Source organism: Haliotis asinina, chromosome 3 (assembly GCF_037392515.1).
Source record: "Haliotis asinina isolate JCU_RB_2024 chromosome 3, JCU_Hal_asi_v2, whole genome shotgun sequence".
Taxonomy (NCBI): domain Eukaryota; kingdom Metazoa; phylum Mollusca; class Gastropoda; order Lepetellida; family Haliotidae; genus Haliotis; species Haliotis asinina.
In genome coordinates this window covers 77,186,523-77,200,875 of record NC_090282.1, presented here as the reverse complement: position 1 = coordinate 77,200,875, position 14,353 = coordinate 77,186,523, and the positions used below count along the sequence as shown (strand labels likewise).

General features: G+C 37.4%; 1 protein-coding gene across 1 annotated transcript in view; it reads left to right on the top strand.

Annotated features, from left to right (window-relative positions):
* LOC137278514 (rho GTPase-activating protein 18-like) overlaps positions 1–11,942 on the top strand; it is a 49,664-nt gene extending 37,722 nt beyond the window's left edge. The window contains exons 8-18 of the mRNA XM_067810892.1: positions 250–412; positions 1,425–1,516; positions 2,233–2,310; positions 2,705–2,864; positions 3,727–3,809; positions 4,129–4,341; positions 8,306–8,371; positions 8,632–8,697; positions 9,469–9,623; positions 10,506–10,621; positions 11,851–11,942. Of these exons, the coding sequence (XP_067666993.1) occupies positions 250–412; positions 1,425–1,516; positions 2,233–2,310; positions 2,705–2,864; positions 3,727–3,809; positions 4,129–4,341; positions 8,306–8,371; positions 8,632–8,697; positions 9,469–9,623; positions 10,506–10,621; positions 11,851–11,942 (1,284 nt within the window). The remainder of the gene's footprint in view (positions 1–249; positions 413–1,424; positions 1,517–2,232; positions 2,311–2,704; positions 2,865–3,726; positions 3,810–4,128; positions 4,342–8,305; positions 8,372–8,631; positions 8,698–9,468; positions 9,624–10,505; positions 10,622–11,850) is intronic.
* The last annotated feature ends 2,411 nt before the right edge of the window (positions 11,943–14,353 follow it).

Genomic DNA, 14,353 nt, shown 5'->3' with positions numbered 1-14,353 from the left:
ACCAACGGGGTCGACTTATACACGGTGATATATGGTACGTATGTATCCTATATATGTAAATAGTATGATATCCCTTATAATCCTTACAAACTAGGATGGGGTAGCTCAGTGGTTAAAGTATAGATAGATGGTGGTAAGCCCATCTTGATAACAGTTTATATGATGATGCACCGTAAGACCTAATTGGACTAGTCAGAGGTGAGCAGTATCTATTTCTGATATATACAAATTTTGCCGGTTGGTTCACAGGCATTCAACATGAAGCATGACCCACTGGGCATTACACGGATCAACGACCTGAGTACTGCAGACCTGGACAGTCTACGAGCCCTTGCCCACATAGAACTTACTGCCCTCTTTGATACGAATGGATTAATGATTGCCAGACCTAAGAAAAAGAAAAAAATTAAAGGTAAGTTCCCCCTCGCACTCTATTGACATATGCCCCAGCGAGCAGCTCAGTATATGGATACTATAGGCGCTATACAAAATGGCTTGTTATTGTGGATATTATTATCAAGTATGCATTAGCAGAAGAGAGATATTTGCCAATATCAAATATATGTGAGTATGGATGATTTAAGAATATATTCATGTTTTGCGGTGTTTTGGAGCTTGTTGAGCTTTTGCCACACTTTCTAGGCCAGATTAAAACAAATTAAATAATCCTTTAAGGTTTGTTTGTGAATTTTGTGAAGAAAAATGCTCCATTAGAACTGGGGGATGTAACTTCTCATCTTGGGTACATCGAAATGAATAAATCTCTTTTGTCGTTGGTTCAAGATAACAAGTGATCATAGTGATTAGACAATCTTAACTTGCAATGTTAGCATAGACAGTTATAGTGCTTAGACTTTGACACATAGAGTTCATTCATGTGGTACATTTTGTGGAACATGGTGATTCAGAGACTGGACAGGGAGAGGTCTTGTATTCTAGATTCCATTTTTCTGCCTGATGCAGCATGGTGATGGAGTGTATTGCCTGTAAAAGGAATATCAAAGTCAGGTGTAGGTTTAAATAGTGATAACACCTGCAGCCGCAAAATGAGGCAAAATTTCACTAGGAAACTGTGGGATGTTTATAATATAAGAGAGTGTGTTCTATGCATACTAATCATTAGTATGTAAATTAGTATGAAATATATTTGGATATTTTCATGAACATTCTAAAAATCTGAAACTGGTTTTCTAAAAAAATTACTTTCAGTGAAATTTATTTCTGTGAAAGTAGCATGTGTCTTATGAAAACCAACAGATACTCAGTACATTTACTGCACTGTGAATGTCTACAGGAAAACAGCATTTATGACATAAAAACACAAGTGGTGTGACATCACAACATCTATACTATGCAGCAACTCACCGAACAGATAACTAGCTTTTTTGATATAGGTTGTTACTAAATGTGGTTGTCTATTACAGAACATGGTTTGTTTGGTGTCCCAATCCACATCCTGCTGGAGAATGACCAGCGGAGAGCTCCCAATGCCAAAATACCACTTATATTTCAGGAGGTGGGTTTCAGTTCATGAAATGTCATCTGCTTAAGTTTCATGCTCTCTGCCTTAGACACTATACCTAAGATTTCATGTAGCCTTTAAGAGACTTTCTGCACATTCACATTGTGGTGGTATGTGGTCCTGTGCACAGAGCTCAGTTGAAGTTAAATGACGTAAAAAAAATGAGCTCGGACAATCCTTGGATAGGGGTGACTGTGTATGGTGGCTTGACTCCTGGGAGTTTCTAGGTTGTCATTCCTGCCCATCAACGAAGCGCATGTGATACATGTGGTGTCACCTTAGGCAAGTGAGTTTGTTCGAAATTGCCTCCGTTCACCTAGCAGAAAATGGGTACCCGATTGGATAAAGTCTTGTGACAGCTTGGAATATCCAGGTTTATATGAATCAGTTTCTGATTAAGTGCCACAGACAATTACTTGGTGTTTGGGGACTGCGCAACAGAAGATAATTTATCATTATTATTGCATTTACATTGTCTGGTTGTAAACTACTATTTGGCTAATGCTTAGAGATGATGTAATGAATTCGCACTCTTTCTTATGTTATGTTTCCATCCACCAGCAGAGATAACCCAGTTTGTAAGATTCTCTGTCAAACCTGTCTCCAAATTAGTGGAGAACAGATCAAACTATTGATCACTTTGAAAAATACCTGTTTAAAAGGTTTCAGATCAAAATAGCTGTATATATGTATTTCTGTATATTTTTCAGTTGATTCGTTTTCTAGAAAAGGAAGGCGTCAGAACAGAGGGTATACTTCGGGTGCCTGGAGCGGTATCAAGAATAAAGGTATGGTTTGGGGTGATGCGTTTTTCTTATACTTCAGCTGTTATGTCTCTCCATTTTCATGACTTGAATCAAATGTTTCAAATAGGTGTTTTATATTTCTATGTTGGCTTTACATGTTGACAATAGACAACATCTGGATTTAAACAAATGCATAATGCTATACTTAAATGAAAAAAAGTATAAAATATGTAAATGAGAAGTTGAAAATAAATATAATACAATGTCATTTCAAACTGGATAGATTTTTAATCAAACAGTGATACTTACTTGTAAGATATCAGTCAATATTTTGTACTTTTTGTTGTGCCAGTTAAAACTTAGATTGCTAACTGAATAGAATAGGATTCCTTAGTTTTAACGCACCTGACAGATGTTAGTGAACTTTTTTTTTAAGCACTTACGACATGAATTAGAAGAGAAGTTTTATATGGGAACTTTCCACTGGAAGGATGTTTGGCCCAATGATGCTGCAGCTCTGATGAAGCAGTTTATCCGAGATCTACCAATACCTCTGTTGACCTATGACTACATTGATGCCTTTCCACAAGTCAAGTGTGAGTGTCGTACTTCAGGGGTGATTGTGTTGTTGTACAGGCCTCTCTATGCCTTTCTGAATACTGACGTTCTGTACTTAATCAAGTTGGGACCAAACAATGTCCAGTGATTGACATCATGAGCAGCGATTTGCACCACTGGGATGTGATCAACCAGATCTGAACACCCAATTCCCTAACAACAAACATGGGTTGCTGAAAACCAATCATAGCCTAGATCTTCATTGGTTTCTGATCCTGAACAATGTGACCCATGAAGATAGGGGCTGGAAGTGATATTAGGTAACCTGTATTTGTCGTAAGAGGTGACTAACGGGATCGAGTGGTCAGACTCGCTATCTTGGCTGACACATGCCCTCTGATCTCAATTCATTAATTCCATGCTCATGCTGTTGATCACTGGACTATTTACAGCCAACCCTCCATATAGCTGGAACATTGCTGAGTTTGGCGTAAAACTAAACTCGCTCATTCACTCACCACTATGGGTTCAAGTTTACTGTACATTGCTATTCCCACAACTGCATGTTGCTGTACCCACAACTAGGTGTTGACATGTTTTCATGTGGCCACCATCATGTCATATACCAACCAATTGTGGGTTCTTTTAATTGCACTTTGTTGTGCACTGTAACCTAATAAGACTTGTGACAACACAGAAAGAGACTGCAGACACAGTTCACTTCAAGGTTTTTACACCTGGTGACAGGTGGGCATGATCCCATCACCTCAAGCTTGCTGGATCACTAGCCTGGTGCCTTTGACAACTTGGCCACCAACATCTGCTGTCACAGATGTGACTGTGTTGTAACTTTGTGTTATTGTGTTATAGTGTATTATTGTGCATGTGATTGTGTTACAGCAATCAAGACGACACTGGAGCAGCTAAGATGCCTCAACTTGCTGGTGCTGCTTCTGCCTGATGAACATCGGGAAACTCTCAGGGTCAGTCACTGCATCAACAATATCATATACATCACAACCTGTCTATCTGGTTGGGAAGAAACATGGACTGATGTACCCCCTGCTTTTATGTTCCCTGAACTCCACCATAGACATGTTCCTGATATTGGAGGATTGAATCCCAAATTGTTTCTATATTTGTGAGCAATACCCTTTGGTTTCATTGCATTGCTTTGAACTTTGCCCCAACACTAAGCTTACAGGCTGTGAAATACCCAACACATCTGGTTAGTCACAGTACCAGACTAGATCAATAGACTCGTCTCTTGTGTAGCTGGATTGAATGCTTTTCTCTTTTCAGGTTTTATTAAAATTTCTGCGCAAGATTGTAACCTACAGTAAAGACAACAAGATGTCACTGAGCAATGTTGCAATGATAATGGCCCCTAACTTGTTCCTGGGACCATCTACACGAAACAAGTCAGTGAGCATAGAACAGAAGGAGTTGAGCAAAGCCCATGGAACGTCAAGTATTGTGAAGATGTTGATACATTACCAGGAGGAACTGTGGACGGTACGCTCACTCAACAGAGCAGACCTGTGTATATCTTTTCCAGAAATTATGTCTGATATGCTAATTAATGATAGTAATTAGTCCATTTGCACATAATCCACACCAACAGTGTGTTCATAGTCCAGATAGTTCATTATTACCCCAGATAACCCAGTCTGCCTGCTTGGTGCTAGAAGGTTACAGTCACATGACTTATCCCATCGGGTACCCATTTTCTGCCAGATGAACAGAGGCAATTTGGAACAATTTCTGATTATTATGATTATCCATCAATAAACAGCTATTTGATTATCAGTTACACCAGAGACCATATAATAGAGGGACGGCCCTCTCCAACAGTTTATCATTAAACATCAGCGCTATGGTCTGGCATGTAACTGATACACATCGACACCCTGCTGCTAACTTCCGGTAACCGGAACACATGCGCAGCAGATGCGCAGACATTCGCAAATGAGCACTCTGGTAACCACGTAAACAATATTGCGTAATATCCGGACCGAGAGTTAATTCCTTAGCTGGATTTCACTGGATGCGACTGACAGTCAAAGATTACATGAACAGCTCCAATAAACTGATTACAATAATCGTAATCTCTATCTTGTCTCTCCGAAGATGTCAACTTTTCAATTTTCGCACATGTCAACTGACAAAATCGCTGAAAATGTGTATCGTTCGCGAAATCCGTGCCAGTCATGTAACAGTACTGTTGTCAATATCGCCGATGTTCGCTGAACTTCATCACATAACCTCTAGATTTTCTTTAAGTATCCGTTGCCACTGGTTGGTGGTTCACTAAATGACGCTATTAGTCTCTGATTTTGATTTCATATTAATTTGCGTAACTTTATGAAGCTGATAGTCCCAACGAAACATGATTTCACGTTATCCACGAACGTTACAGTGATGTTTGTTTGAATGCCAGTTTGGGGCTGACAGTGATAATGCTTTCGGAGCCGTACGGAGACATACGCACATTATAATATGTTGTGGTTTTTTTGCAAAGGAAGCTACTCAGAACTACTAAGGCCACGAGGACCATTTTCACAAACATCAATGTACATTACATACAGTAACCGTGTATAGTTGATTTTGTGACCATTTGACCGTTTCTTTCACAGTAGATTGAGAGGGAATGAAACAAAGACTTGAGAACTTGAACTTGTCGTGATATAAAGGTCGTGAAGCATCCCCCAAACACACCACCCGTTGAAATTAATTATTTTCATAGGGTTCATAACTTTAATTTTATCATGACACTTACTATGAAAAATTTGTCACATACCTTTCCGAAAATACCGGAATTGCAACTATACTAATTTTTAAAAATATTAAAACATGAAATGAAAAATAAAAAAAAAGGTACACAACTTCGTCCAGGGATATCTTTAAGAGAATAACCATCAAGCCACACAGTTTCAAACCTGATGAAAAACACAGTTCAAAGGTGTTGCCTCTTGCAAGTGAAGTTCAAATGATGGATGCCTGAAAGATAGTGTATTTGCAACCCTATGATGGATGCATCACAGTCAGGTTCAATACTTGGTCATGATCTGATTCAAATCGTAAAAGCCCTTAGTAGAGATTCCCATGTCACAAACGATTTTATAGTTGAAGACAAAACCAAGTTATCGGGACAGTCAATTTCTTTATTTATTTCATAGTTATTGTGACAATAAAGTTACACTATGTGTTCAATGGTTTTGCCATTGAAGCTCATTATCAAGCTCTCGAGAGGTACTTTGGATCATATATCATCAGATGTGCATACAGGAAGATTTTATTTAGAGTATGCACACCTGTATAGAAGTCAGCAGCCATCACAGACTTATTCACATCTTCGCCCAGTTTTTGCTAAACCGCAGAATTAATGGCAGAACCGCCATCATAATCTGTCTGATCCTGCTGGCATGGGGTGTCCGTGCGTTCATCAGTGAGGTCAATGAAGAATGACTTCCACTGTTTGTCACACAGTGCATCTATTGAACTGGAAAAAGGAGATGAACAATTTTGATATTAAAGAAAAAATAACATGAATTCAGTGCTCTAAATAGTTGTTGAAATTATGTGATAGCTGGATGTCAATGCTCTTTCAAACAAGATCTGTTTACTTACTCTCAAGATGGGAATATTGCACTTAATTAACACTGTATCTTTCCTTACATAAGAAAAGAAGCAATATTAATTCTTGACTATATAAACGTTTTGATATTTCAAACTTTTTTCTGCAGATAACGGATAATACAAATACCTATAGAATAAATAAATACCAATAACTACAAATTATCAACTTTTTATCAACAATTTCATCCAATAAAATGATTTCTTTGGTGTGCACCCTTAGTTAACAGAAACACCATTTTGAGTATATTACTTCCATTATTACTTACCTGCAATCATCAGGAACTGTTCATTGAACTTTCTTTTTCCTGGGTATCTACAAGACAAAATAATAAGTTTATGCTATAATTGGTGTAATGATATAAGTATAAAGTTGAATAAGGTAACTTAAATCATAATTAAACTTCATTAAGAAGAAAAATGATAAAAAAAGAAAAATATATTATTTCATGAAAAATATTTGCTACAAGCATAATCATCACAATGAACAAAAATGGAAATATGTACAATTATTTACAACCCATAAGTGCATGAGACTTTTGAAGAATTGACTAAACATATATTCGGGTCATATTAACAAACAAAATTAGTGTTACATGTCGTCTGTTACATGGTATCTGAAATGTGCAGTGCATGATGCAAATGCGGGTTTACGTAAAAAATCATAAAAAACTACCGATCATAGCCATATAAATTTAGTACCAAGCAAAAGAGGAATTCGCCGTACATGTTCACATACTTATTTTAAAAATGCTGGTAGTAAGCTGTTATTTTGAAAGCGTGCGGAAATCAAGTGTTGTGGAGTAAATATTTCAGAAAACATTCACATTTCATCGTATTGCAGGAGTCAAAATAAGGAATTATACGTCCTCCACAGACTTATAAATACCACTAAACCAAACTTTAGCTAATCTGCTTTTATTACATCCCGGTAACTAAGGACTGGTATTGAAAATTAGTAGCTGTTTTTGAAAATCAAAAACGGGACTTTCGACGATTTTGTACCGCTGCCATTGTCCTCACAGAACAACGATCACACATGACAGCATTCATCAAATACAAAGACATGTATACGCTTTAGCACCACTAAAAACCTCAGATGCACTCTTACAAATATATGTATGTACATGAGAATAAATGAGAAAAACTAAATCTTACCTTTGTAATGAAAATACGCAAAATCTATGACTGAGGTGAACACACGTTCCTCACAGCTTTCGGATAGGCTGCGCAGTACAAGCCGTAGCGCTGATGGTTTCGCGCATTGGCTTGAGGGCCGTCCCTCTATTATATGGTCTCTGGTTACACTAACAAATAATGATGTATATAACTATCTGTGACACTGACAAGTTACATCATGATGCAAAAGTTGACATTGTTCAGGAAGTACTGAAAGTGTTATAGGGATGGCAACATTCCTTGATGATGCAACAGTTTTCATGTCACATAGTAGTGCTGCTATGATATCATATAGCTGGAACATTTGATGCTTTGACAGTCATTGATATCACATTGGAATAAACTAGTATATAACCTAGCCTAGGATACCTTGGTTTTGATGAATATTTCTTCCTCTGATTTAACTCTATGTCAGTTTAAACTTCAGTTTTAGCAGTTAACTAACCAATAACCATTACAGTTTGCACATAGTCAACCAATAAATATGGAGAGTTAAGTTACACTTGAAACAAATGAGAACTAAAATGAATATGATATCACTTGAGTGTGATGTAGTAACTTGAACATAATCTGAGGCATTACTTATGTAACATTGGTATATTTATGGCAAAACAGTCTGAGAGATTTGAGCTCACCATTTTCTGTACTGTGCATCTTCTTGCAGGTGCCCCCATCCTTTGTTAGACAGCTGAGGATTCAAAACGAGGCAGATATTTTGCGGAAGAATAGGGTAGGTAAACAGTATCCAAACATTATTGTAAATAAATTAAGAAAGAGTATAGGTGAAAATAAGTAGCCATGTCTGTTCCATAAATATGAGAAATCTATGTATGGTTTCCTATGTGTTTTGAGTTAGTGTTTATGAATCATTATGAAATGTAACAGTCATATCAGGCAAGTGTATCCTGGCAGAGAATAAATGAAGTTATAGAGGGACACATTCAATTATGTCGACAAGTATTTAATATGTTGTGTGTTATGTGTTTGCAGAAAAGGGGATTTCGTGGTCGCAAGGACAAAGCTGATTTTTACAGAAAGTCAGCTCCAATATCAGAGGTATGGCCACATGACTGATAATATGTCCCCCACATCAACACAACAGCAGCAACTTAGGATGGGTGTTTGATATGGATAGTCATTTTTCTGATGGAGTTGTCCTTAAGTACCTGTTTTGTCTGATATACACCCGTAAAGATCCAGGTTAGAATTGATCTTCAGTAACCCATTCTTGGCATAAGAGGTGACTAATGGGATTGGGTGGTCAGGCTTGCTGATTTAGTTCACACATCATCGGTTCCCAATTGCTTGGGTTGATGCTCATGATGTTGATCACTGAATTGTGTGGTCCTGACGTGATTATTTGCCATACAGCTGGAATATTGCTGAATGCAATGTAAACTAAAATTACTCACTCACTGATTGATATACTTTACCATCGAAGTCAATTACGCTGGCTTAGTAGTTAAAGTGTTGTTTTGTCGCATCAAAGGCCCAGGTTTGAATATCCCAGGTGAGTACATTGTGCCAAGCCAAGTACTATCTGGTGTCCTTGCTGTGATATTAATGGAATATATGTGGAGTAAAATGATACTCACACACTTACCATCAAGTGTACTGTATTGTCTGTGGCCCATCTTCAATATGCGGTACACAGGCAGCATTTGTTTAAATCTCCATTGAAAACTGAAACAGTAATTTTGAGATTTATTGTTATTTCATGCCTAACAGGAATGATCAGTTAGGATCGGGTAACTCTCATATGTGTTCGTTCCATGACCTTGTTGTGGTGGTCCCACTAGTGCTGTAGTTACATGTGTTTGCCATCAGGTGGACCTAGCGGAAGGTGTGATCCTGGTCAAGGCCCCACACTTCACCAAACTCTCCACCAGGATGAAGCTGGATGAAGTGACCACAGCCAGGGACGTTGTGGCCAAGTTCCGCCGGATCGCAGGGCCACACCCAACTGGGGGGCTCGGGGAGAGGTCAGCATGCAGCTTGAATTTTAAGAATAATTGAACCAAAGATTCAGTTTGTGAACTGAAGTACCAAAATGTGGTTTGTGTACCCATAATTTTGTAATTTGATGGTTTGATAGGTATTTCTTGGACAGATGACAAACTTGACACAAGTTATGGATAACAACTTCTTTGACATACTTTCATTGTAATACTTTATACCATACTATTATGGTCAGGTTTCAGTACAGAGCCATACCTATATGTCACTGTGATTATTTCTTCAAGAAGTTGTTATCCATGAATCGTGTCTACTTGAAACAAGTATTATCGTGAACTTTTAGTATCTCCATGCTTTTCACTATGTCATAGCTGGTAGCTCACCAATGCTGAAAGTGAATTCTTAAGATCACATGCTTCTTTAGATCTTCCAGCCATCAGGATTTGATTCATGAATTTCTTCAATTAAAAATGTGAACTTTGTTTAATGGAACACATCTTTGTTATATTACTGTTGTGCAAAAGCAAAGACATTTTTGTAAGTGCATCATTACTCAGAGGCAGGTATACACCATATTTGATGTGGCCTTTACAGAAGTCAAACTAAGAAATGCATTAGAAAAAAAATGAAATCTTAAACTGAATTGTGATTTGTAGAAGTTATACAGGGATCAGTGAAGTTGCTGTTTCATGGAGTTGTCCAGAAGTTCCAGATAAAACCTAGCTGATGACTGGTTTAGGTCCAGATATACCATAGTTGATGATTGGTTTAGGTCCAGATGAAGCATAGTTGATGATTGGTTTAGGTCCAGATGAACCATAGTTAATGATTGGTTTAGGTCCAGATAACCTGTGGTTGATGATTGGTTAGTGGCTTGTGTTGTAGTATATGAAGGCTTTTTGTTGTAGTTTCTCATCTCGGGACCATCACAGTCATGCATTGCACAGCAAGAGTTTCCGGAATCCTGACAATGCTCTGTTTGCAGATGACAATGCATACCTGTTTGAGGTTGGAGGCAATATAGGTAAAACTTCAGCATGTGTACATATTGAATCCACATGAAATATTGCTGAAAGTGGTGTAAAACCATGTAAACTCCTTTGTAGTAAGCCTTGTTTTTGTCAAGTAAACATCTTAACATGTGTCTGTTATGTGGGCTTGAAGACCTAATATTTACGTAGCAGTCCAGTTTGCTATGAAATATACTTATCTTTAAATATCCCAAGTTGTCATGTGTTAGAAATAAGGTGCTAGCAAGTGTTCCTGACACTGTATGAAGTTTGAGGAATATGAGACTTCCTGTTTCCACTCATCTGGTTTAAATACTGATGAATATGCAAAGAACCTGCTGGGATTAGATGAGACTCTTGCCCCAGTTTAACACTGTAGGGTTCATCTGGGCACATCAGTTTTATTCAGTTAGGCCAGACGAATTTTATTTCTTGTTTCACCGATTTTGTAAAGCAAAAACCTAAGTGCAGGAAATTTGAAAAAATTAAAAATAAAATCACTGGTCGAAGCATAAACCCATATGAGTCTCCATGTTATCTGTTTTTGGTTTGTTTATATCAACTAAAAATATAGTCTTAAAAAAATGGGAGATATACAGGATTGAGTCAGTGTTGATACAATAATAATGGATGTTTAGAGAATGCATCACCGCCCAGATTTCATTGAAACCAAAGCTGTTCGTCCAGTTATCTCCCTTGTTAGGTGACTGGAGTATGACATGAAAATTTCAGGTTTACAATTTTCAGTCAGTAGTGTGTGATTTGACTCTGAAAACCCTGACCATGCACAGATGCAAGAAAATTATTGGAAAAAATGGTCTACAGTGGTTTATCAACGTGCCTGAAAAATCTCAAGGTTCATAATGACACCCCATGAATGTGTAGGAGTGCACGTTGTGCACTTAATTTCTATGCTTACTGTTTGTGTGTGGTGAGGATGTGAAATGATGCTGCATACACAAGATAAATGTCATAATTGTAACGTTCCTGAATGGGTTTTCTTTCTACCAGACTTCAAAGTTCAGGTTCCCCTACTTTTTTTTAAGAGTATAACTTGAGTTAAGGTTTCAAAATGATTTCAAGAGTATTACACATATAAAACATTAACATTAGGGTTTAGTATTTTCAAATTAATTTTTCTTGTTGTGTTCTTATTCTTGAAAAAATATGACCATTGGATCGGTAAAAAAAGAAGTACAGCTGGTCTGGCCATAAAGTAATGGGATCCTTTTTTTGTTGCCAGGTGAACGGTGTCTTGATCCCCACACTCGGATGATGAGCCTCTTGCGGATTAACCCACATGCAGAATGGGTCATTAAAGTGCATCATAGATAGTTCAAGTCATTTGAGCAGATAAACTGTATTCACAGTGTCAAGGCCAGTTGGATGAAACTTCAGTTGGATGAAAGAGTCAACCAATGTGTGACAATTAATTTTCAGCACATAACTTCATAATGTCAAGGCTGATGATGACAGGGTCAGGTGAAGACAGGTTCATCTCAGAGTAGAAAAGGTCAAGGTCAGACAAGGGAAAATCAAGGTCACTAGCAGGAAAGGTTACTCCATTTACTGTGTTGAGATGTTCCCCATCATAAACAGTCATAGAGGATTGTTTGATTGACATTCTAGAAGTTTGTGAGTGTGTCATAAGTGATGGAGGAGTCCACAGAGAAGATCCACAGACTGAGATGCAAGTCTTCTGATGAGGCTTGATGCTTCTGAGAGAATATTCTCCACGACAACACCTCTGTAACAGACACTCAGCATGCAATGAGTCCAATATTTCACTTGTATCAAGAAACTTATGATTGTAAACTTGGCATGCTGCTGAGACTTATAACTTATGTTGAGATATATATAACATAGTTGTATATATGTATTGTTTATGTTAAGCAAGAAAACAGCAATATTCTCAGCAATGGGTTGTATAAAGGTTGATGTGTATAATTGTGAACATTGAAAAGAATTGTTGCTCATGAAATCTACAAAATATTTTTTATCATCTGAAGCCAAAAGTTTTGCAAGCCAGAATCTTGTCTTATCTGTGTTGTTTCTGCCTTACTGGAAGGCAGGTTAGTACAAAGTCAAAGTTTTAGATAGTTCTCTGTACCTGAACTTTACTGCATGGGTTTATATTCACTGTGTTCCTCCATCAGCCATGAATACCTACAACTGTACATGGGATTATTTTCAATCAGTGTGAGTGAATGTATTTTAAGGCCGCTTTTAGCAATATTTCAGTAACATCACTACAGGGCACATCAGAAATGGGCTTCACACATTCTACCAGTGGTTAAAAAATCCCACTGCCCGATGCCCGGGACAAGTCAGCTTTCATTTTGGACAATCAAATAATTGTATCTTACTTGACACTGGGCAACTAGATAATTTCCACTAATGGTTTCAAACTGCAAATAAACTTTGATTTCTCTCGGACTTCATATCTGCTCAAAATGTAGCCATGAAATTAAACAATGATAATAAAGTAGATTAAGAAGGATTTCTTTGCTATTTATCACTTTTCTATAAATAGTCCAGCAAATATTAACATCAAATACCATGTTGATTTATTCTTTCATAATTACATCATCATGTTTATGTCATAAAATCAGGGAAAGTGGAAAATTAGTCAGGACAACTTACTTTCTTAAAGTCACTTACCTTGTGGCATGTGGCTTTTAAACAAATTTGGAACCCGTGATTGTACCCATGTGGGCAACCGAACCCAGATCTTTTGCTGTGACAAGTGAACCCTTTATCCACTTGGGTATACCACCGCCCTCCCTCAACATAAGTCAAATGAGACAGATAACCTGAATATTGAGTTTGTGGAAATGGGTCGGTTCATGTACAGATTACACTTTCATCAGTCTTATTTTCTGTTGGTAATTTATGACATTATATCACTTCTTGTGAACGAACATGAGAAAATGACTTTGTCAGTAAAGACCTCAAATTTGCAAGTAAACATCACAAGACAGGATTATTTTCCATTTTAGATGTAATATATTTCTGCTAAGCATTGCATTATATGCAGAGATTAAGACTGAGTGTGCATGTCTCATAAATACAGAATAGAAATCAGCTGTCCTACTTGCATGAACTTCACGTTTGGGGCAAACTGTTGCCTTACATGCTCTACACAAATAACTTATGTTTGTGTTCTTGGTGATGTAGGGACATAGTGAATGCTAATCTGTGAACTACTGATGAGAAATCCAGTTGTGGCAGAGATATTAAGATTTTTCTCTTTGTTAAATATAGATATATTTTTGTCATTTCTATTTAGCAGTTCAAGAAAGTTTTTAGAAGCAATGTAGGTATGATATTTCCATATAGGGCATAGTTTATAGGGTAATTTCCTTAGCCATTGTTCTCTGGTGTTCCAGGTGGAATACTGAAAGATATTTTAAACATAATCATAAATTAATAATATGTGTATCTTCTCATCAGTGCCCTTGCTTGATATCTTCAGGGTATTCATTCCGATAAATATCCACTATACCCTGGATGCAATTATGGCTCTGATAATTTTATAACCTCCCTTTGCTGGCTCCACATTCTCACCGTAACCAATCAACTAAGGCTAGTGATTGCAGCTGCAGCTGTGAATTTTTGTTCGCAGTGAGATTTTTGGGTAAATCATACAAACTGACAGGTCTGAATCTTTAAAAAAATATATATGCAAGAACTTCTAGAACTTCTACATCTTTCAGAGTACACCTGCATCATTTGTGTTGCCAAGT